This window comes from Rhipicephalus sanguineus, chromosome 8 (assembly GCF_013339695.2).
Source record: "Rhipicephalus sanguineus isolate Rsan-2018 chromosome 8, BIME_Rsan_1.4, whole genome shotgun sequence".
Lineage (NCBI taxonomy): Eukaryota > Metazoa > Arthropoda > Arachnida > Ixodida > Ixodidae > Rhipicephalus > Rhipicephalus sanguineus.
Window position 1 is genome coordinate 37,636,383 of NC_051183.1, and position 22,640 is coordinate 37,659,022.

Here is a 22,640-nt window from a genome sequence, read left to right on the forward strand (position 1 = left end):
ACCCAGTCCTTACGACAGGTACTCGACGTTCTATGCCGAGTACTTGCAAGCCTTCAGTAGGCACCGTGACCCGACCAATACTGTGACTAGCAGTGCGGCCAGCCATGTCTTAATATCTACAGTGGAAGTGGTACGCATGAGATCCTGCATACAGTACTACCAAGTTGAGAAGATACCACCAAAGCAGTCTTTGCTTTGATGTGCATGGAACGCAGCAGTGTTGATTAACCTCAAAGGGAATTGTTTGCATGCTCACTTCTTTCTATCTCCCTATCTTTTCATCCCTTAATCCCCTTCCTGCAGTGTAGGATAGCAAACGGGACGCGCGTCTTCTTGACCTTTCTGGATTTTCCCTATTTTCCTGCTCCTCCTTCTCGTTCTGCTTCAGTTAGCAAATTCTGATTGCTCATTATTTCGTTCAGTTAATATTATACATAATTTCAACAAAATGATTGTAGTGTACACTTCTTGGAATCGCTTGAAGAGTGCTACTTTTTACTATCTAGGTCAAGGGTAGTCAAAAGTTCCCAGGCCGCTGTACCAGGTAATCCTATGGCAGCGCGCCCCGGGAACTTTTGGCAACCCCTGCACATTTACCTACAGCCCAACTCTACTCACGGGGAACTCTGATCACGAAAACGAAGAGATAGAGAGACAGAGATAATAAAATGAGAGAAAGGCAGGTAGGTCAACCAGAATTATAGCATCCGGTTTGCTGCCCTGCACTAAGGAGAGGGTGAAAGGGAAAGAAAGATCGAAAGGAAAACGAGAACGAAGCTTACAGAGCAACAATATGCTGGATCGAATACGGCAGGCCTTACTAAATCATAAGCAGTGCCTTAATGCTTATCTTGAAACGGAAAGAATAAAATCGTTGCATTCACCTGTACTAACCTGGAGGGCAGATACTTGGATGTTTACAAGGAAGCTTGACATCTTGAGAACCGAGTGCAACTAGCAATATAACGAAAAATGTTCGGCTCAATTCGAAAGGATGAACAGGCAGCGGTGTGAGTTGATGGGCTGCTTTTCTTATGTGGCCAAACTAGGACTGTTTAACAATCCAACTTCCTAAGGTGACTCAGTATATGAGAGAAACTTTAATGAAGGGCTCCGGAAATTTCGAACACCTGGTGTTCTTTAACGTGCACTGACATCGCACAGTACACGGACATCTTGCATTTCGCTACAATCGAAATGCGACCGCCGCATTGGTTGAAAGGTAAACGGGTGCAGTAAATTACTAGAATCAAAGCCCCCAGGTGAACCTATCGCACCCTATGTTACGTTGAGAGGAATAAAACAAACTGTGGACCACATGTGAGCTCAGAGCAGATTACCCGAGGTTTATTAAGTTATCACAGTGGCTTCAATGCGCATGGAAGGCAAAGGAGATGGTGTAGAAAACTTTACGTGCTGATCAAGTTATGACTTTCAGGAATCCGCGGGCATAAGATGAAATGAAGTCAAGCAATTATAAGACAAGTGTAATGTGAGATCGGTTCAAAAAGCAGCTGTCCCGCAGGGAACTTAGGCTGATGATGACGAAGATTACGATCCTCTGAGTGCCTCTTTAGTGCGTTTTCAGTTTTCAATTCATTTATTTCATTGATTATATCCCTCAGGGCGAGGAGTATTACAGAGGGGGAGAGCTAAAAGCACATAAAATAAAAAAGAGAAAACGAAGAAATACGATAGAAACAGCAAGTTAAACAGAACCTGAGTACACAATGTTAGCTATTGCATTGCGGAACTGCTTATAATCGTTAATGTCCACAATGTCTGGAGAAAGTTATTCCAGTCGCGTGAAGTTCGTGGCAAGAACGATTCATGGAAATACACTCTATTGCATGAAACGAATTCGAATTTTTGGGTACTGCGCTCTATTCAGCTTTTTCTTATTGCGATAGCAATTATATGGACACTCTCGGCTGGTTTTTGCCGTCCGCGTCACCGTCATGTCCCGTATATGCATGCATGTATATATAAAACCCCAAAGAAAAATAATTAAGAAAAATATTTTCTGAAATAAGAGCGCGACCGCGGATTCGAACCTGCAACACATCGCTCCGCAGCGCGCGGCGTTGGACGGCTCGGCCACGGAACGTTCGTCCTTCAGCATACTAATGGCGAGCTATTTATATTTGCCACTGGCGGTATGCAGAGCTCGGAGGCATTTCAGCGCGTTCTCTGTACTACCAGCGAAAGGCGCGTTTTAAAAACTGGCTTCGAGTGTAGGATAACTGGAATTTGTCTGGAGGTAAGTTTTCTGATTCTTAAAAAAAAGTTACACTTCTCATCTACAAATCATTGTTTTTATCGCACATAAACTACTGTCATCTGGTTTGGGGTAGGACAACTTTAACGAACATTCATAAATTGCATGTAATACAGAAAAAGGCAGTTCGCGCCATTGCAGATGTTCCGTATGGAAGTTAGACTTCCCCGCTCTTTGACGAAATGAAACTACTAACCGTACCAAATTACTACTACGCAAGTCTTATGAAACGCTACCACACAGAACTAAAAAGTGATAACTTTTTGGGCACACTTGCTCGAATAAACCACCGGACCCTTCTTCACAACACTCGTCATGTTCACACGTGGTTTCTTCCACGCACGCGCGCTAAATATGGCAAAGAAATGCGCTTTCTTTTGCCGTTCTACCAGAATAAACTAACAATATGAAAATATTGCTAAAGCTACTTTTTAGGAGCGAAGCTTCTTAGGGTGTCGGTCGTTCCCTCCTCTGTAGTAGTAGTAGTAGTAGTAGTAGTAGTAGTAGTAGTAGTAGTAGTAGTAGTAGTAGTATGTATGTATGTATGTATGTATGTAGCCAGCTCTAGTTTAATAAATTGCTCACTAGATGATCAATTCACCAGATATCATAATTTACAAGACATCGTAGTGTTCCTTGATTTAATCACACTAAAAGTCATATTTTGCGGGCGATATACTCTAGTGAGCTTTCAACTTTTCGTCTAAATATACATGATAAAGAAATTATTTCCACGAAGAACGCAAATCACACCTTGAGCAAGATGTTTGGTTTTGGGACACATTATGTGCAGTAAACGCCGTGCATTGTTCGCGAAGCTGGAGCACTTGCACGGTCGCGTTCCGTTGGCTTTTGTTGGGCATGCTACCGACCTCGCGTCGTGGAACGCGAAGACGAACGCTACGCGCGTCGTGACTTCCCTCTAGCCTTGCCGTTATTCTCAGAGGGCGAGAGGGGAACGCGGTCGCTCTTGGCGCGCTTTCTCTTTCGCTCGGGAGCGGACACTTTCCCTGCATTTCACCGATCTCAAAGCGGTGATAATGAAGGGACCACGTAAACCAACAGTACAATAAAAGTTTGATGTTTATTATATACACAGTGTTTCACACTTTTTATATGATGTACTGGGCGAATTTCACGGAAGAGTTTCACGGTTTACCGATGATTCCCTCCGGAGCTTCGCCTCACTCATCATCATTCACCCCGTGGATATCCTGTGATTTTTTGGCTTACATGTCGTTTAATATTTCGCGTTTTTCGTTTTTATGTTTTCATTGAATTTTATGTGATTATCGAATTAAAGTTGACACATTTCTTGCCGATTTATTTCTCTTGATGTCACCTTCATTGCATTTGGTACATATATATGCATATATGTATATATGTATATGTGTATATATATTTATGTGTACATATACAGTCTGGTTAGAGTTATAATTTAGCGTCATTGTGTTTTCTGGTTTCTGTTGTATGATTACTAATTATGTCCCTCAGGTTTTGGCAAATTCTAATTGCAGTGGCGGTTTGCGTACTTTCTCTTTCGAAAAAAATTCGTTGAGCTATTTCTCTTTTTATGTTCGATGAAATTTGAACTATAGATGCGTGCCTATCTCTGCCATTTTGTAGGAGGTCGTGGTCCTAGTCAAGCCCGTGAAGAGGCTTTTTGATCTCGGCCCTCAGCATCCCAGAAAATGGATTGTTGGAATGAATAAAGTTTCAAAGGCCGCGACCCCGCACGTTGCGATGCGCGCGCTCCTCTTACCTCTACCACCTGTACTTAGCCCTACAGGGCGTTTTCGCCCGTACGCACGCGCTTATCTCGTGATGGGGCGGTTGTACGTCTTGCGCTTTCACCGCAAAATTTGCGTTGAAGTTACAGAGCGCACGAAGGTCACTTCGCTGGCTGCAGCGGCCGCGTTTGCGAAAGGAATAATGCTCAAATACGAAGAAGTAACAACTGTGACAATTGTTAGTTCGTTGTGTCCTGTGTATACCTGTGCGTTCGGTTCGTGCTCCTTCTGTGTGTTTGAGCAGCGTGCTTTAAGTGTAGAGCTGTGACCGTTGCTAGTTCGCGCTCGTCCTTTTTGTGTTCTTTTCATACGTCCTTTGTGCTTGAGCAGCGCGCTGCAAGTCTCGAGCTGCTTGCCGTTCTTCGCGTGACATTACAATTTGTTGCTATCGCATTCATTGCTTCGCCCTTGCGGTGAAAATGTGTTTTTTCAAGTGCGGAAAAAATACCCATGAAGGTTATGGTACATCGCAACATGTTTAGGTACATGTCGTTGAACATGTTCTAATATTATCGTGGCAACGTAGGTAGTAATTACAAGTTTTAATTTATACAATTGTATTGTTTGAATGACCAGCCACAAAATATTACAACATTTTATCAGAAGGATGCGAATAATGCATTTGCTTTCGTACACACAGAAGGCCTCTTGTAATTTGATCCATATTAGCCATGACACCAGGGAAAACAATTCCTGCGGTCAATATGACCACTTATAATGATGCGTGTTCCCTCGTTTGTTTGCTCACGCTTATTTTTTTCTGATTGTTTTTTAGAGTGAGACGTACGTTTCCCTGTATTCTAAAAATCCTAATTATCTCCACGATGACGGTAGTATACAAAACCTTCAAGTGTACGCTTATAACAAGTCGAAGGACTTCAATCATCCGGATGTGACGTACCTTATGACCGGGTATTCATACTTTCTGTATGCATGGATATTTTCTGCGGTTGGAACGCCGGTGTCGCTGCTTTGCGCAGCACAATACACGATTTGTTTTCTTTCCTGTGCTACGAAGACGTGACGTATACTCACTGGTCAACGGCAATGTTTCCGTCAGTATTTTGGGTGAGTATAGTTTCGTGCTAATTCAAGAGATTTATTTATTTTATTTATTTATTTATTTATTTATTTATTTATTTATTTATTTATTTATTTATTTATTTATTTATTTATTTATTTATTTATTAATGCTGTTTCAGAGCGCAAAGTAGAAAAACTGCGAGCAGTTTGCACTAAGTCGCGCAAACCTTGGCACGGCGAAGCACGCGCGCATCGCCGCTCGTACTCCCCGTCGACTCTTCGACACGTCTGTCTTCGAGATGCGCCTCTTCCTCCTCGGAAGTACGCAGCCAGGCTATACACTATAGAGCGAAGGCTGCGCGCGATGTCTCCGTCGGTGGGCGTGGCTTAGCCACTGCGCATGCGCGGCTTGGCCAGGTGGTGCGGTATGTGGTCGCTAGAAGACGCGATGCTTGCTTTCTCTTTATTTCTATCTTTTTCTCTCTCTCTCTACTTCTTTCTCTCTTTTTCGCTGATGTTCTCTCTGTCTTTTTTTTTTTGCATTTCTTTCAATTTCTCTTTTTCTCATTCTTTCTGTGCTACGTTTTACTCTCGCCCCTCCTCATTTCCCTTCTCCTCACCATCACATCTCTCCTCCTCACGCTCCCTTCCCTATCCCACCCAGTTGCTACACTATACTAAAGAAGGCTATGCTATGTTCTACTGGCGTGCTTGGATAGCCTAGTGGTTAAGACGCTCGCCTTCGGATCGAGAGTGCGCGGGTTCGAAGCCTGCCTCGTGAAGAATGTTCTTTCGGCAAAAGTCTTTCTCATTCTCTTTCTTTACATGTTTCTTTCCATCTCTCTCTGTTTCTCTCTTTCCTTCTTTCCTTCCTTCTTTCTTTCTTTCTTTCTTTCTCTCTGTACTCATTCTCAGGGTTATTACAGGCCACGCCGTAGCGGTGAGTAGTGGGATCTTCCCCAATTATGTGGCACATGCCCGTTAATCAGATGGTGATAGTTTTCTGCGATCGACTCTCAAAGAACGATTCGCTAAACAGCTTCCCTGTCAAAACTAAAGCTACGAAGGAAACCATAATGATCGAACTATTCCTTGATAACATTTCGCGACTTGAAGCTATCAAGCATAATACTTCCGATGAGACAGTTAGGAGCGAGAAAATGAAATCAGGCAATACATGCACGAACACATGCATACAAACACAAACTGACAAAAATTTCCTACAGAAGTCTTATCTACAGAGCCTCATGAGGCTCGCACGTGGCAGGAATGTTATAAGGGCACTCTTCACACCAAAGTTGAGATCGTAAACACTTTGGGCCACTGCAATGCCCCACAATGTACTTATCTATTACTGGACGAATTTTTTGATTTTCTAAAGGGATATGTAAACAGAATTCGAATGATAAATGTAGCAGTCGAAACTGTATTAGGCTGCCACTGGAATGCTGGGTAAACTAACTTAAAATAAATAATGGCTCCTTGTTCAAACAACGTTCAGCCGGCTGCGATAAGTGCAAGATAGATTTCTCCCATACAGACCGCGTGACGTTCGGAAGATACACGTGAGTTTGAAACGATTATGAGGCCCCGAGCTTCAGCGTTCTCCTACAGTTCCTAAAGGTCAAAAACTGCGCAGTTTCACAAGTACATAACTCGGTGTTGAAAACAGGAATCGACTTGGTGTGATTAACCTATTAATACTACTAATGCAGACAGCATTGGCGTAAGTACGTGTCTTTGTTTCACACCCGTAACACGTTAGTACTTTAGCATAACCTGAGGAAACAGTTTATTGAATTCACGCGAGATGTCAATTCGCATAACAAATACTCTCGCTTTTGATGTTCTAGCTCATGGATTTTAGAGCATTGCTGCTCCTACTTTTGGTGCAGGGATACGGATTTATAAACTACATTCTTCTATGTCGTTCAAATGCACCTACCGTAAAACCATTTAGATCCGACATGAAACCTACTTTTTCACAATCCCTACAGTTTACCCTTTTCTCTCAAATGAGAGAGAGAGAGAAATAAATGTTTATTTGTGAAACAGTGTTCCGAGCGATGCAACAAATTTATTTCAAATAGGCATTTCTTCGTCCCGTACATTGCGGAGTGACCTTTAATAGGCAGCTTCGGATTTGACCCCGAACTAAAGCATCCACTTCATACTGCCACTGTTGCCAAACCTGCAATAACCCTCCATATTTTCTGGCTTAGGTATAAGTGCAAGAGAATGTAATAATTGCTAAGGCAACCAGAGCACGTAAAATTAGCGAATTGAGCGGGAGCTTAATATCCAGAATGGAGACTACAGTTTTTTGTTGTTGTTGTTGTTGTTGTTGTCGTTGTTGTTGTTGTTGTTGTTGTTGTTGTTGTTGTTGTTGGCGTGATGTGAGGAGATGTTGGCGCACAAATAAGGCGCCGACTGCTCCTTAATTCTGCAAGGGATCGAGCATAAAACACAAATTTCTTGCAGCAAGACAAGCAGCAACCGAGCATGCCAATGAAAAAGTGTCAAACAGTTTTCACAGTGAAACCAGGACACGGAAAAAAGAAAAAAAAAGACACAAATACACATGTCAAATAACGTTCTCGCAATAACAGGCGTGCGCTATGGGGAAAAGGGGGGAGTAGGGGGCAGGGAGGGGGGGGGGCGGCCGTTTCCTTCATCATATAAGGGGGGTGATACAATTACAGATGGCCGGAAGATAGCAGGAGACTAGATATAATAGAAGCCCATCAGGACCTCGATAGAAAAATGAGACATGGATCTACGAGAGCCCAAAACGAACTGACTATTTATTTTTCCCGCGTCCCCATCTTTCAGTCTCCAGGCGTGACGCCCCAACACACAAAGCAACAGCGCCGCGCGAGGGCGCTGCGTGTTAGCTATTAACAGTGTGACAAGGGGCACCAAGTCTGCCTGAGACCTCTACTGAGTCGGACCTGTCCCGCCGTTCCACGGTGGTTATTGACGATAATGGCGCCCGAAGACCTCAGGTACAGTGGCGTATCCAGGGGGGGGGGGGGGGCACACCCGGCCCGTGCCCATTACCCCACCCCCCCGAATATATTTTTGTTTACAAAATGGCACTCGACCACATCTGCCTGCTTTGCCCCCACTTCAGATCATAAAGGTGCCCCCCCCCCACCCCCGAAAAAAATTTCTGCCTACGCCCCTGCTCTTGTACTACGTCTCGAGAACTGCTTACATGCGTCTTTACGCCCGGAAGGCCGTGGATAAAAAACACGCCGTTGTGAAACGCACGTTACTTCATTGTCATTTTCCTAGCCATTGTGCGGCTGATTTTCTTTCGTGCTCGACTAAGCGGGTGTGCGGAGTTGGAGGCGCTGCGACGAAACTTGCCCCCCCCCCCCCCCCAAGTGGAGAACACTGCGCACGTCTACGCTCACAATAACATCAAAACATAAATGATGTGTTGCATACACAATCGACAAATTAAGCACTGCCAAGATAACGTAAAGAAAAATGTCTGAAATCAAATTAATAATGCCCCTAATAAGTCTATAGTAATAATGAAGATGAATCTTCATATGTGGGCAACGTAACAGAGGACACATCATAATAATTAAGACATACATAAGTGACCTTAAAGTGATAGGAACATCAATTCTTTAATAATTGCCGTGAATGCCGCTGTCTTCCCGAAAAATTTTGAATCCTTTTAAAGCGCACTTCCGCCTGCACTTACAATCTTACACGTTGGATAGGAAGTCGGTATCCATTGAATCTCTCTTTCTCTGTCCTTGTCTGCTTGTCTGTCACAGGGACACACTTTTCTAAACCAAAGCACTTGCATCTGTAGGACTCGGCTTCGTGTCCAGCGTCTGCACAAAATCGTCCGTGGCTCTCGGTGAAGACAGACCTGGATTTTACACGGGCGTGCACACTCTCGCGCACGAACTCGGTCACGTGTAAGATTTTTTGTTTTGCTTTTTAAAACTTAAGTGCGTTGCTTTTGCAGGTATTACTAAAAATTTTTTATGCTTCTTAGATGTTCAGTGTCATAATGTCAGCCGTCTCTGACCGTTGAAATTCACGATCAGTCTGACGGCGAGCAACGCTGCAAATTTTTCTTCTAAAGTTTTCCTATTTTTACGGCAGAAAGAAAGTCACTGGTATGTAAGAGTGATGGCTTTAGGAGAGTCTACGACGAGAAAATGAATGTGTATTATGTCGCAGTCATTTTACACGTTTTACTGGCACAACAAGAACCTCTATTTGCAAATGTCTCTTCTCTTCAAAAACACAATTCACCAATATTCATGATAAGAAATTTTTCTTTGAGCCACTGCGGGATCAGATACTGCTCAGTCGCAGTATTTTTTTGTCAAGGAACGAACACTCGAACGGATTAACAGACAGGCAGTTAAATCCATAGAGGAAACCGAGAGAGCCGCTTACCACCTGTCCTTTCGTATCGCTCACGATTTATTTAGATTACTTTTTACCCTGGGCAGCTAGTTATTTGATATATTCCTCTGTTTTTTTAATGATGTGTTACCGCTTCACATTCCCAATTTTTCAATACATTTCCTTCGAGGCAGCTCGCACCTCTGATTTCTATACGGTTTTGAACACTTGAATACATTAGTCACGCTTGAATGTGTTCGGGCTTTATTTTCTTGGAAGTTCAAGGAATAAACGAGTTAGTGTATGAAAGGAGCCCTATGTCCTGCAAATTCAATGTGCATCACGTGTTCCCAGCCATAATGCCACTGGATTGAAAGTAGCCGAGATCCAAAATAGGCAAAATTGCTTATTATAACTTGAAGATGTCACTTGTCAGGTTAAGAAATTTTGAAATGCTTTCCAAGTAACTGAGAAGCATTCATTTATTTGAATTTGTCTATCTTCACGTTACCCTTTCTCAGTGCTGAAATAAATACTACGATTTCCGAACAGTGGGCTTAATAAATTGCAAACAATCTCCACATTCTGCCGCACATAAAGGGAAATGATGGTACGATATTCATATACTGATGCAGTTGGATATTGCGATCACAGAGCAGACAAACAGTCCTTCTGACATTTTACTTCTGTACGTTTTATCTTTCTTTTTTTTAAAGAATGGGGGCTGAGCACGACGGGCAAGCGTCTAAGACTTCCGGACACCCGGGTGCCTTGCAATGCCCGTTTGCAGTGGGAAATATCATGAGCCACGTCGACAAAGGTCCCAGCCGCCACCACTTTTCATGGTGCAGTTTAAGGCAGATGCGGTACGTCATCAGGTGAGTAAAGGATTTCACCCGACTCGATCCTGTGGTAAAGTACGATATTAAAAGAACGTGTGCGTGCGCCTGAAGAAGGGGGCAGGAGCGAGCGCAGATTGAATAGATATGCCCCGCGTAGTCAACTCGTGTGTGTGGCAGTGCTAAAGATCTGAACAACAGAACAGAAAATGCTCGCTGTTGATTTGCCTGTATATCTGTGAGAAATTCGTTTGCATTATGTTGTGTGTGTGCGCGCGCGCGACTGTGTGTGTGTGTGTGTGTGTGTGTGTGTGTGTGTGTGTGCGCGCGCGTGCGCGCGTGCGTGCGCAGTTCTATAGCTTTAAAGATAACTGCGTCCAACTATACGTTTCCAACTATACCCCCAGACGTCCCCTTCCACTTCCTGTTAATGAATTCCGTACTCGTCACCTGTAAGCTAAAATATTTTGTCCTGTTTTCTCTCTATAATCCTTTTTGCGTTGTCGCGCGTAGGTTATCTTATGAAGTTTAACCTCCCAAGGCAATGAGAGATGCCGTAGTGTAGTGTTCCAGATAATTTTGACCACCTGTGCTTCTTTAACGTGGGTTGACACCGCACAGTACAGTACACGGGCCTCTAACATTTCGCTGCCATCGAAATGCCACCTCTGCGGCCAGAATCGAACCCGCGTCTTTCGGGTCAGCAGCCGAGCCCCTTGCCGTGTATTGTCTATAAATGGTGTCTGCACAGTTAAGCGCTCCCTAGTTGAGTTCGTACGTGCTGTGGCTTTCGTGTATGCAGCGTACGAACACGACATATCGCCTAAATACGTTACTCACTGACTGAAAATGACTGGGCCACATTCAATTTGACAATCTTCTCAGTGGCTTCCTAGAATGCGGTATCGGGATTTGACATTCGAGCTTTGTGATCTCGAGACGGCAATAGTTGGTTGAGCAGTATCACAAACCCACGGTAGAGGATAGAGAATATTCAATATTCTTAAATTAAAGGATACTGTCAAAGAGCCTGAAAATTTAACCTCAATTATTATTGCGAGCTTGTCTTTGCGGTTGTTGAACTTTACAGGCTATTGAATTAGAAACCAGTAACTCAGTAACTATTACTATTTTATTAATGTTGCATTGCAGGAGTAATGCGTGCGACTCGCAGATGTTACGGTGGCTGTATCCTAGCATCGATGCTCCAAATGAGAGTATAACGTATAATCTACCAGACATGAATGCTTCCAACGCATTACAAAGGACTTAGTCATAATTCTTCATCGTCATCAGCCACAGCATCAACAAAGTGCACATAATGCCTTACAGATGTGAAGCGGGTACAACGCTTCTCCGCAGAATGACGAATAATGGCATAGTGGGTGATTTCCTGCTTCTAAAAAATTATGACTTATCGCGCAATAGGTACCTCGTAAGTGTGTTTGTATTAACTGCCCCAAGAGAGTTTATACAACGGGCTCTAGAAAGGCCGCTCTTCCAGATTTCGCTGTGACTGTGCTGCGTGTTCTGCGCAGGCCTGGCGATTTTTTCGGGTGGGCAAATTGCGGAAGAATACAACAAAGTAATCCGGTGAATAGGTCATTGCAGCTGCAACCAAAAAGAGTCACCGCCAGACCAAACCTCGGCAAAAAGAAATGCGGTGAATTTTCCTGAAGATAGCTGTCGTAACGTGGAAAGAAAGCATTTAATGGAGTCAGGCCGATGTGTACTTGTGCATATATATTTTTACACTGCTATAAACCTGAACCAGTCGCAGTCATCATTAGCAAACAGATTGCCAACGGTGGCCCAACAGTAGCTAACAGATATGTAACACTTGCCGAGATATGCGATACTTTAGCCATCATTGAAGGAAGTGCAGGTTTTATGCGAGTCAATACTTTAACCATCACAAGACTACGCATTTCATATTTAAGTAAAAAAGACAGGGCATGCAGACACAAACACAAGAGAAAAGTCGAGACACCACAAATGCCGACCAACAATTTAAAAGGCACACAACGGCCGAAAAGAAAGAAGGCACGAACACTTATCTGCGCATGCCAAAGCAATAGGCGATCCTATCAATCCGGCACACATGGTGGTCTACGTGAGAGATAACTATTCGGACACTTAATTCGTTCTTTATGCAGATTAATCGATGGTTGGCTCACGCATGCGCTACCGCTATTGCCGATATGCCAAACCTCACCCATTAAACGCGTTTCTTCATTCCTGTGCCGGTACAAAATCTGACATTCATCGAATTTTGGCGTGCACTTACACTTTTGGCAATGTAGAGATAGATTAGATGGTGCGCCTCCGGTTAGCGATCTCTTTTGTTAATATAATAATATCTGGGGTTTTACGTCCGAAAACCACGATATGATTATGAGAGACGCCGTAGTGGAGGGCTCGGAAAATTTCGACCATCTGGTGTTCTTGTGAACATTGTCGATCAAAAAGCAAATATTACGCATTTCTGAGGCGCGACATCAATACGTAAGTATTAGGTGTGTGTTCTTTTACTAGAAGATACATAGAAACATAATTCTGAAGACCCTAGTGTTTCTTAGGCTGCGCTGAAAATGCGATGCTATGCACGAAAAAGCCCTCTGCCGACGATATGGTGCTGCCACCTGGCAGTAGCCCTGGGAACAGCATCACGGGTGGCCGCGGATGAGACCAGGACTCATATAGTACGGCCTAGAGCACTAAACGGGCCCGGGCCGGCCCGAAAGCCCGGGCCCGGCCCGCGGGCCGGGCCGGGCCGTCCGAAGCGTTTTCCGGCGGGCCCGGGCTGGGCTCGGGCTTGAAAGTGCGGGCCCGGGCCGGACCCGGGCTTGAAGCCGCGGGCCCGGGCCGGGCCCGGGCGGGAAGAAGCCCGGGCCGGGCCCGGGCTTGAGGCTGCGGGCCGGGCCGGACTCGGACCCGCTCATTAAAAGGCGTAAGTCGGGCCTTCGAGAACACGCGAACGTTATACATTGCATGGTCTATATACTGTGCCGAGCTGAAGTGACACGTGCAAAGAGCTGGCTTTTAGTAAAGCTCAGCAAGAAAAATAGAAAAACAGTTGAAGTGCTATTTTTTTTCACCGGTATAGATATAGATTGGCACTGTGTATTTTCACTAACGTTTCGTCTGCTGGACCAGACTTTGTCAAAGTAACAAGTGCATCGTGGTGGGTGTCCTTATAAACACGCCAGATCATATATATATATATATATATATATATATATATAATATATATATATATATATATATATATATATATATATATATATATATATATAGGCACGCCGTAGGGGCACCGGATCAATTTCGACCACGTCGAGTTCCCTAACGCGCACCTAAAGATAACTATACACATGGGTGTTCTTGCATTTCGCCCCAGCGAAATTTCGGCCGAAATTACAGCGAAATTTCGGCCGCCGTGGCCGCGGGAATCGCACCCGCGTCCTAGGACTTAACAACGAAACAGCTTAACCGCTGAGCTACCACCGCGGGCAAAGCAACATTTCGATGCATGTACACACCGGATTTCCCGTCCGATCGCCCGCTACAATGCGCACGGCATCATTATTATTCATCATCAACAACTAATATCCTCTAGCGGGCCCGGGTCGGGCCTGGTCATGAACAAGCGCGCCCTGGATTAGTTTAGTAATGAAAGCTCGGGCCGGGCCCGGGCTTGGAACGAAGGGCCCGGGCCGGGCTCGGGCTGGGTACGGTCAAGTAGGCGCGTGCCCGGCCGGGCTCGGGCTGGGTTCGGTATTGTACGCCCGGGCCCGGCCTGGGCCCGGGCACGGCTCGGGCTTCATGAAGCAGGCCCGGGCCGGGCCCGGACCGTAAAATCCGGCCCGTGCAGTGCTCTAGTACGGCCGGCAGAAGGCCATCGTCTTTCGACGACATTTGCAGCGAGGCATGCAGATACGCGGCCAATTTTTTTTCTATTGCGTTCTTTTCGGTCGTCGTGCACGTTAGTCGGCGTTTGTGGTGTCTGACTTCTCTCTTGTGTTCGTGTTTGCACGCCCTGTCTCTTTAACATTAATAATTACCAACTAGCTCAGCTCTCTGTTATTCTACCGTAAAATGCCGAGCAAGCGCCCCCACCCGAGCAAGCGGCCCCCTCCCTTTTTCGGGAGATCTGAAATAAGCGCCAGTGCCGAGCAAGCGGCCCCCTCTCCCCCTCCACCGCTGCGGCCACTTCTTTTGCAAGACGAGCATCGCTTGTGTAAAAAGAACCACAAGAATGAGTACACTGACTGCGTATCTAATGTTGTTCATGAAATTCCGTTGTCATGTGGCCGGTCGTATATTGGTCAAAAGTGGCTGCTTCGTTGGCTGAACAGTGACGAGGGGTAATAAAAACAGTAAATAAATAAAGCATTGCATTAGACACATGGATGTGCCTTTGTTATTTTTAGCGGCTTTCCCGCCGCCATCTTGAATTTTAGTCCGGGACCGAGCAAGCGCCCCCGCCCCTCCAAATCTGGTCGGATTATCCTTCACCGTAGGGGGGGCGCTTGCTGGAAATTTTACGGTAAGTCATATTTAAGGAACGTCGTGTATATCTTGCCCTGATCATACCTATGAAATAGTTTGTACGTCCTACTTTGCTACGCTAGGATTCTAGCTCTGAAAGAAGTTTTCTTCAGGCCGACCGAGAAATGTATTCGCAAGAATTGCCGGTTCATCCCCTATAAGGACTTTTACATCAATTGAGTCATGTGATGCAACAATACAGCCCTTACCTCCGATGTACTACGCATATTGTCATATAGCGCTGAATCGGTGCCTTTGACAAACCGGTGAGCGTTTCATTTCAGGCAAGCGGGGTCGTCTTGCTGGCAAGTCAACGGCCGAGGATACGCGATGCCGTCTACCTTTCCTGGCATGATAGTGTCCCTTCTGGCATACTGCAAGGAAATTGTTCAAGATGCTGCCATGGTCGTTGAATCGTACACTGTAAGAAATGCGTTTAGTTTTTATGGATCGCGGATTACTTCTCGGGACTAGACGCGGCAGTTGGTGAAAAACGCATTAAATGCAATATTTTCCGCTAGTTTCTGTCTGAAATGAAGGTTATGCTTACCGATTTCAGCACCCAGTCTTTCAGTTTGGCTGAAAATATCAGCTGCAAAAATTTTGTTCAATATCCCTTTAAGCAGTTATATGTACTACGTTGTTTATTTGCACGTTACGGGCTGGGTCGAGGAATCGAGAAAGAAGAAGAGCGCGAGAGCACGAGAGGTGGGGACACTCTGAGCTGAAGGCAGGGTGGTTCCCAGCTCAGCCCAATAAAAGCATCTTTTACGTCGTGTTTCAGTTGAGTCTGATCGCACTGTGTGAAACACCATCGTTTAAACATGTAGATATGATTGATCGGTCGTGATAGCAATTTTTATCGCGACTATATGTGGTTGGGGCGGTATCACTTTAGCACCTGATTTTAAAAAAAGGAAAGAGTATAACTTTTGAGTCCACCGTACTGCTACACGATTCACAGACAATTCCCCGTGTTGGGCTGAACCGTACAACCAGGGCCCAAGCAATCACCCAATTTAAAGAACAGCAGCAATGGTTGGGAATTTATTGCGGATGCTTAGTGCACGCATAACCTGCACGTGCCTCATCACTCCTTTTTTTTTTGTCTTTATATTCTTTAAGGTCATCGAAAGTACCTGCAAAATTGGCTGCAGATTCTACAAGTTGGAAAGGGTATCGAGAGGTTCACACCACGCCTACGAGAAGCGCTGGTCTTACCTGCAAGCCCACGCTCTCGACTACACGATTTGTGGAAACGACACCTCGAAGGTGATCATGCGAAACATGAGTTTTATCGCCTCACGTCTTTGTTCGTGTGTGCGCATGTTCAGTTTGGCAACTCGAAAGTAGAATATAAATATGCGCTAGCGTAACGAACAAATGCTATTGACTCAAAATCACTGCTTCACTGACACGAGTTCCACGCCATTGGCTGATTTGAACATGGCGCGCTCGGTAGTTACTGCGGCCGCCGCGGGAGGCCGTCACTTGCCCGCGCGCGCGCGCGCGATCGCACTGAAAGTACGCCGCGCGTTCGAAGAAAAAAAAAATCACAGCATATCCACGGGAAGTGAATGATGATGAGTGGGCGAAGCTGTGGAGGTTCATCGGTAACCGTGAATCTTCCGTGAATTCTGCCCAGTACATCATCACCGACGTGAGATCGGGCGCGTTTACACTAAAGGTTCGATGAGAGTTATGACGACTTGCAGCTAGTAGGGCGGCAACAGGGGCTAGTTGGTATGTTGGCCAGCGCACTACAAGCATGAGGACTTGCAGCTCACTTTAATTTTACACGTACGCTGTGAATTTCATTGTTTAATCACGCACAGGAGAAATCGTACACACACACTACCTTGGAGGTCAAAATCCAGTGCCTATATATACGGGGTGGTCAGTGAAACGGTTGTGGCAGCGCGAGCGGGTCGGTTTTGTTCAATCAAGACGCTGCCGCGACGCTGCCTGCGTCGGCGCCACGCTGCGCGCGAGGCAAGATAGGGAGGGGGGGGGGGGGGGGGGAACGTAGGAGAGGAGGAAAGAGGGGAAGCGTAGGAGAGGAGAGGGCGATACATATCACGTACTGTACGGGAGATCCGTTTACGCCGGACAACGGAGACGTGACAAGGTTAGACTAAGAGGAGCTACGCCCCTAAAAAAAGAAGTGCTCAAGGTTACGAGGCGCGCGTGACGTACAGGGGTGGTAAAAAATTCCCAGGCCACAACGCCGGGCCAAGGAGCAGCAGCTCGCTGCTATCGGGGCGCTGTTATCGCAATCACGCCTTGGCGCACGCTGTAGTCGAGCGTGTGCGTGGAGAGGGGTGTGCAGCCCTCTCCCTTTCTTGCTCTCGTTCATAAGAAATCAAGGAATAAACATGGTGCGTCCTGTTTGTTCACTGTTCGATCTTCGAATTGTATACTTCTGTGCAGCGCTGCTTATTCCGCTAAGATGTTCCGACCAGCCCCAACACAAGCTCTTCTGAATGTATTTCGGGCTCCGACCATGTTCGTATGCAGCGAATTGGCCTGCGCAGACGTCTCAGAGAGCTCCCGCAGTGCCAATGGAAAGTTGAGTGCACGATATCGTTCTCCAGGAAGCCGAAAACCATGGTAATGGGTTTGCTAGACGGGGAAATGTGGCCGCAAGCACGATGCGTCAGTTTCTGGAATACTGTCGCCCCGCTACACGCTATTCGAAGAGCGAACACCGAGGAAACATGACGAACCAAGTTTATACCTCGCTTTCTTATCAAGGAGAGCAAAAAAAGGAGAGGGATGCAGTCCTCCCCCTCCCTTCCACGCACACGCTCGACGCCAGCGTGCGCCAATACGTGATTGGGATAACAGCGCCGCGATAGCAGCGAGCTGCCTCTCCTCGGCCGGGCGTTGCGGCCTGGGAACTTTTGACCACCCCTGTACCTTCTTCCCCCGTGCCACCCCTCCCTGCTTAGCTTTCAGTGCTTTCGTCAAGACGAGAGAAGAAAGCAATGACAGCGTGCGACAAATCTTTGTAACTTTGCTCGTACTGGACGGATTCTAAAACTTTTTGCGGTGGTCGATTCGTGAGGAAATAAGCTACTTTAGAGAAGCCATTCCATGGCTACTTGAAGAAGTGTTGCAGGGCTCCTTTATTTATCACAGCTGGGAAGCGTTTTGTGTGTGGTATTCGGGAAAAGAATAGCAGATTATCTTAAGCGATATTGTCCGCCGCGGTGGTATAGCGGTTACGGTGCTCGGCTGCTGACCCGAAGGTCGCGGGTTCGATCCCGGCCGCGGAGGTCGCATTTCGATGGAGGCGAAATGGTAGAGGCCCGTGTACCTAGATTTAGGTGCACGTTAAAGAACACCAGATGGTGGAAATTTCCGGAGCCCTCCACTACGGCGTCTCTCATAATCATATCGTGGTTTTGGGACGTAAAACCCCAGATATTATTATTATTATATCTTAAGCGATAGCGTTAAAGAGCTCGTTTCGCGGAAATTCCGGTGTCGACGTCAGTGTCGTCGGTTGTGAGCGAAAAATCATCATCTTGTCCGTGACCGAAAAATCGAGAAAGATGCCAATAAAATAAATAAGAAAATCTTCGGATTTGAGTGAGAATCGAACCCAAGCCCCTCCGTGTGCCAAGCAGGTGGCCTGCCACAGAGCTACGCTCTGTCTTGAAACAGCTTCGAAAAAAAAAAAAAACACTATATGAATAAGCTATAAAGATGCAAATAAAATGCATAATAAAAATGTTAGGTTTCGAGTGAGAATCAAACCCAGGCCGTCTACATGGCAAGCAGGTTTTCTACCACAGAGCCACGCTCTTTCTTGAAACTGCTTCGAGAAAAAAAAGCACTATATGAATAATCTAAAAGGTACAAATTAAATACATAACAAAAATGTTAGGGTTCGAGTGAGAATAGGTGTTCTACCACAGAGCCACGCTGTTTCTTGAAACTGCTTCGGAAAAAACACTATATGAATAATCTATAAAGATGCAAATGATATACATAATAAAAATGTTAGGGTTCGAGTGAGAATCAAACCCTGGCCGTCTGCGTGGAAAGCAGGTGTTCTACCACAGAGCCACGCTCTTTCAGGAAGCTGCTTCGGAAAAAAAAACAATATATGAAGTCATGTAGTGGAAGGAGTCTCCTTAACGCATGTAATATTCCTTGGCAGAAGCGTAGAATCGCGCCAGGCGTCATAACATGTGAATTGCGCAACGAATGAGTGTTTGAAGGGCCCATTACAAAGCGCGCAGACCTATCTAATCACTATCAGCAGCAAAAGCATCAACAAAGGGAACAGCTGCGTAGAATCGCGTTTTGCCTTACGGACGCGTTGTGGGCCCTTCGTGATTCGCAAAAGGAATAATTATGGCGTAATGGGCACTTAAAAACTTTACTTGCAGTAGGCGTTCTAGTATACTTTGAAACGGCCAATCTTACGCGCATAGTCGTTCGTTTCCTTACGGCACGGTTGAGGCATGCACCGAGAACCGAAGATGGCTAGCAGTTGAGAAGGCGATGAGCACGGGGCCCGATTAAGCTATCGAGTTCTACTCTTGAAGGCGAAGCTCAAGCGTCCTCCAAGTTTTGCAAAGCGAATAATCCATTATCCATGAATATGACAATAAAATTAAATTGGTCCATTTGCACTGTCTTGACTTCCGTGAATAGTAAGATGACCTTGGTAGGAAGGCCAAATAATAGAGTAATTTTAAAGACAGGATTATTGAAATATATTAGTGAAATGTGGTGCCTCTTGTAGCGAGATGTAACAGAAGTTTCAGACTTCCTAGTTCATACAAGCCTTAGAAGTCTTCACTTTACATAAGAAGAAAAAAAACTGAAAACTGAACTGTCCCGTTTAGATGGATAGAATAAAATGACACCTAGGTATTTGTTGTATGAGTGCAGTTTAAAAGGAATGTCATTCATCCAGTATATATCGAGAGAAGTATGAAGTCTAGAAGTAAGTTTTACATGTTTAGCTTTACAGCGTAGCTCTTGGTGCCCACTCCTGCGTTGAGCGTCGGCGTGCCTCGATCACTAATTATTCGAGACTGCTTGCGGTTGTCCTCTATTAAAAAAGTACGCTCCAAATTAAATCACGACAACCTCGCCCGCTCGTTAATTTTCCTGTTCTGCAATGTTTCGGGGCTTCTGGCTTGGGACACTCATACAAGAACATAGACATTGCTGTGAAAAAAAATTCATTTTCGAGCCAAGTTGATTTCACTCGTAAATTAATAGGTCATCTTAATATTTGCTCATCATTTGACCTGAAAGCTCATCGAGAATTAATCAAAGCAGCGAAGGCATTGTTAAAACTTTTAAGGACAACAGGTTTCCACGAGCGGCTGTACACTGATAATGACGCCGTAAACTGCACAAGACTGCCGGACTGTGACGTTGTGTATGCTTCCCCTCTCTTTCTCTCTTTCTTTACTCTTCTTCCAATCTCCCCCATCCCTTTACTCTGTTCAGGGTAGCAAATCGCCTATGTCAAAGTCGTTAACATACCTGCCTTTCCTTTCTGTCCCGTTTTCGTTCTTTGCTCATCGTTTTGTGTAATTTCGTCTTTTCTTTTGCCCACCACGGTGGTGCAGTGGCTATTGTGCTCGAGTGCTGAGCCGAAGGTTGCGGGATCGAATCCCGGTCGCGGCTGCCGCATTTTTTATGGAGGCGAAAATGCTTGAGGCCCGTGTACTTAGTTTTAGGCTGACGTTAAAGAACCCCAGTTGGTTGAAATTTCACTACGGCGTTCCTGATTATCATATCGTTGTTTTGGGACGTTAAACACCCACAGTTATTATTGTTGTTGTCTTTTTTTTTAACAATCGTTCTCTCGAAATCGATAGTTTATAGACAAAACAAATAGCTATCATTCTTATTTCAACTATTTGTGATAGCTATTTATTTCTAAAATGAGTTCCAATATCTGTCCGATTCTGAAACTATCTCCGAGTGCGTAGGAACCATTAGGTTTCAGGTCACGATCATCATCAGGAGGCTATAATGCCCATCTTGTGTTCTTTTTTTATTATTGTGACACAGACTTGCCTTTAAGGCACAATATTTTGTGTGTATATATGTATTAAATGTGCGCCGTTAGGCCGGTGTTGTGTAGGAAGTGAAGCAGTGTCTTATGGAATCTGTTGCCATGTATCCAGTGGTCATAACTTGCTGTGTCACTGTAGCGAAGGCCGGCTTGCAGGAGGTGACGGGAGTGTTCCGACTGTAACCCCTGGCATGTCCATATAAGATTGTATGCATCTTCTTGCATCCCTTGAACAGAGCAGTGCGGACACGTAGCACCCCCTGGTAAATGCGACCAGTTCCAGGTTGAGATAACAGCCGGTGTAAGGGCCACGCCAGCCCGAAGCCTCCTAAGCACGACTTCCTCCGCCTTAGTTAGGTAGGGGGAGGGAGCACACACACGGTGGGATAACACGGCGTGTATGCTAACGGAGAACGTTTGTACGGGCCTGGAGTGAATTTAGGGGTTGACGTGGAATGGGCATAGAGGGCAGTGTGCCTGCTGGTCAGCAGCAACATTGCGGGGGTTCGCAGCATGGCCTTGAATCCAGTGTACCCTGACGCAAGTACCTGTATTACGATTCATGGTATGTCTCGCCTCGCAGATTTCCATCGCCTCGTGAACTTTCTTGAGTTCCTGGATAGCCGCTGCAGAATCAGTGAATATGTCAAGTTGCTTACTTGTAGGCAGCTTAGATGTGGCATCCTGCACTGCGTCATGGATGGCTTGAAGTTCCATTACAAGAGTACTGGCTTCCGTAGGTAAATAACGCTGCAGACTACTGACGCAATTGTGCGTAGTAATCAGGAATGATGACCTCCCGCGGTCTTGTAGGATAGCAGCATCTGTATAAACTTTGCAGGTATTAGCGCATGGTGCTTCGATGATAGAGAGTTCATCAATAATACCTGATTTATCACTGCGTCCTAACTTTGTTGGCTTATTAGATGTGATGGTGGCGAATTCCCAGGGAGGCACTGCAGCGGGCTGGTTGACTGTTCGGGCTTTTCATTTTTGAATAAACAACAATGTAATCGGCAGTACTGTTTATGGCCCGATGTCTCTTTTTCTTCTTTACAGGTGTGCATCCAAGGCTTGTGCCAAAAAAAACCAAACGAGCCACCCACGGCAACGACTAAGAAATCTCAGCCCGTCACGGCTACGCCTTCGACCAAAGTCACCGCTATACCGACAGCTGTCCCCACTTCGCCTTGTATTTGCGATTGCAGCAGCGCAGCGCCAACTAGACCACAGATGCATTGGAACACAAGGCATGGGAAGTGGCCGTATAATCGCGTATCCCGACCGTGAAGCTATCCAGCAAATGGAAATTCACGCAGCATTGTTACGAATAAAAGCGGTTATTAGATGGAGGAAAGTGGGAAGCACGCTGAGTTTCGTTTATTTCTAAATCCACTTGACCATTCCCCTTCTTGCACTCTAAGAAAAAAGAAAGACCAACAGTTACTCCTTTTGGTAAGTCGCAACTTTCCACGTGTATAACTCTCGTTAAAGATACACGTTAACTCCCGTTCGGAGAGTCGCGCCACACACGATTCCCCGAAGGGATGAAAAATCCTTGAAGAGAGGCTGTCGTTGGAGCCAACTATTCGACAAGTGTTCTTGTCTTCTTCAAGGAAGCAGCAGCCTTGAAGAAGACAAGAGACAAGATTACCAAATGCATGACAATCAGACAACTGATACATAGAATTCAATGAAGCAGTACAAGCGAGCTCACACGCCACTCGGAA

General features: G+C 45.5%; 2 protein-coding genes and 1 long non-coding RNA gene across 3 annotated transcripts in view; all 3 read left to right on the forward strand.

Moving 5' to 3' along the window:
• LOC119403149 (uncharacterized) overlaps positions 1–630 on the forward strand; it is a 51,706-nt gene extending 51,076 nt beyond the window's left edge. Inside the window, exon 7 of the mRNA XM_049418194.1 lies at positions 604–630. Within this exon, the coding sequence (XP_049274151.1) occupies positions 604–630 (27 nt within the window). The remainder of the gene's footprint in view (positions 1–603) is intronic.
• A 4,228-nt stretch (positions 631–4,858) lies between these two features.
• LOC119402677 (uncharacterized) lies at positions 4,859–10,332 on the forward strand. Its single transcript, XR_007417068.1, has 4 exons — positions 4,859–4,980; positions 5,087–5,136; positions 8,924–9,032; positions 10,188–10,332. It is a non-coding gene; the product is annotated as an uncharacterized LOC119402677 (long non-coding RNA).
• A 4,812-nt stretch (positions 10,333–15,144) lies between these two features.
• LOC125756216 (uncharacterized) lies at positions 15,145–22,244 on the forward strand. The gene is made up of 3 exons (XM_049418128.1): positions 15,145–15,281; positions 15,984–16,130; positions 21,970–22,244. Exons 1-3 carry the CDS (start codon positions 15,189–15,191, stop codon positions 22,198–22,200), a joined length of 471 nt encoding a protein of 156 aa, XP_049274085.1. The 5' UTR covers positions 15,145–15,188; the 3' UTR covers positions 22,201–22,244.
• The last annotated feature ends 396 nt before the right edge of the window (positions 22,245–22,640 follow it).

Bases quoted from the DNA above. Each gene is read 5' to 3' on its own strand.
- LOC125756216 (XM_049418128.1), top strand. From the start codon at position 15,189: ATGCCGTCTACCTTTCCTGGCATGATAGTGTCCCTTCTGGCATACTGC. The intron at 15,282-15,983 runs GTAAGAAATGCG...ATATTCTTTAAG, and splicing joins TGGTCGTTGAATCGTACACT to GTCATCGAAAGTACCTGCAA. The intron at 16,131-21,969 runs GTGATCATGCGA...TCTTCTTTACAG, and splicing joins GTGGAAACGACACCTCGAAG to GTGTGCATCCAAGGCTTGTG.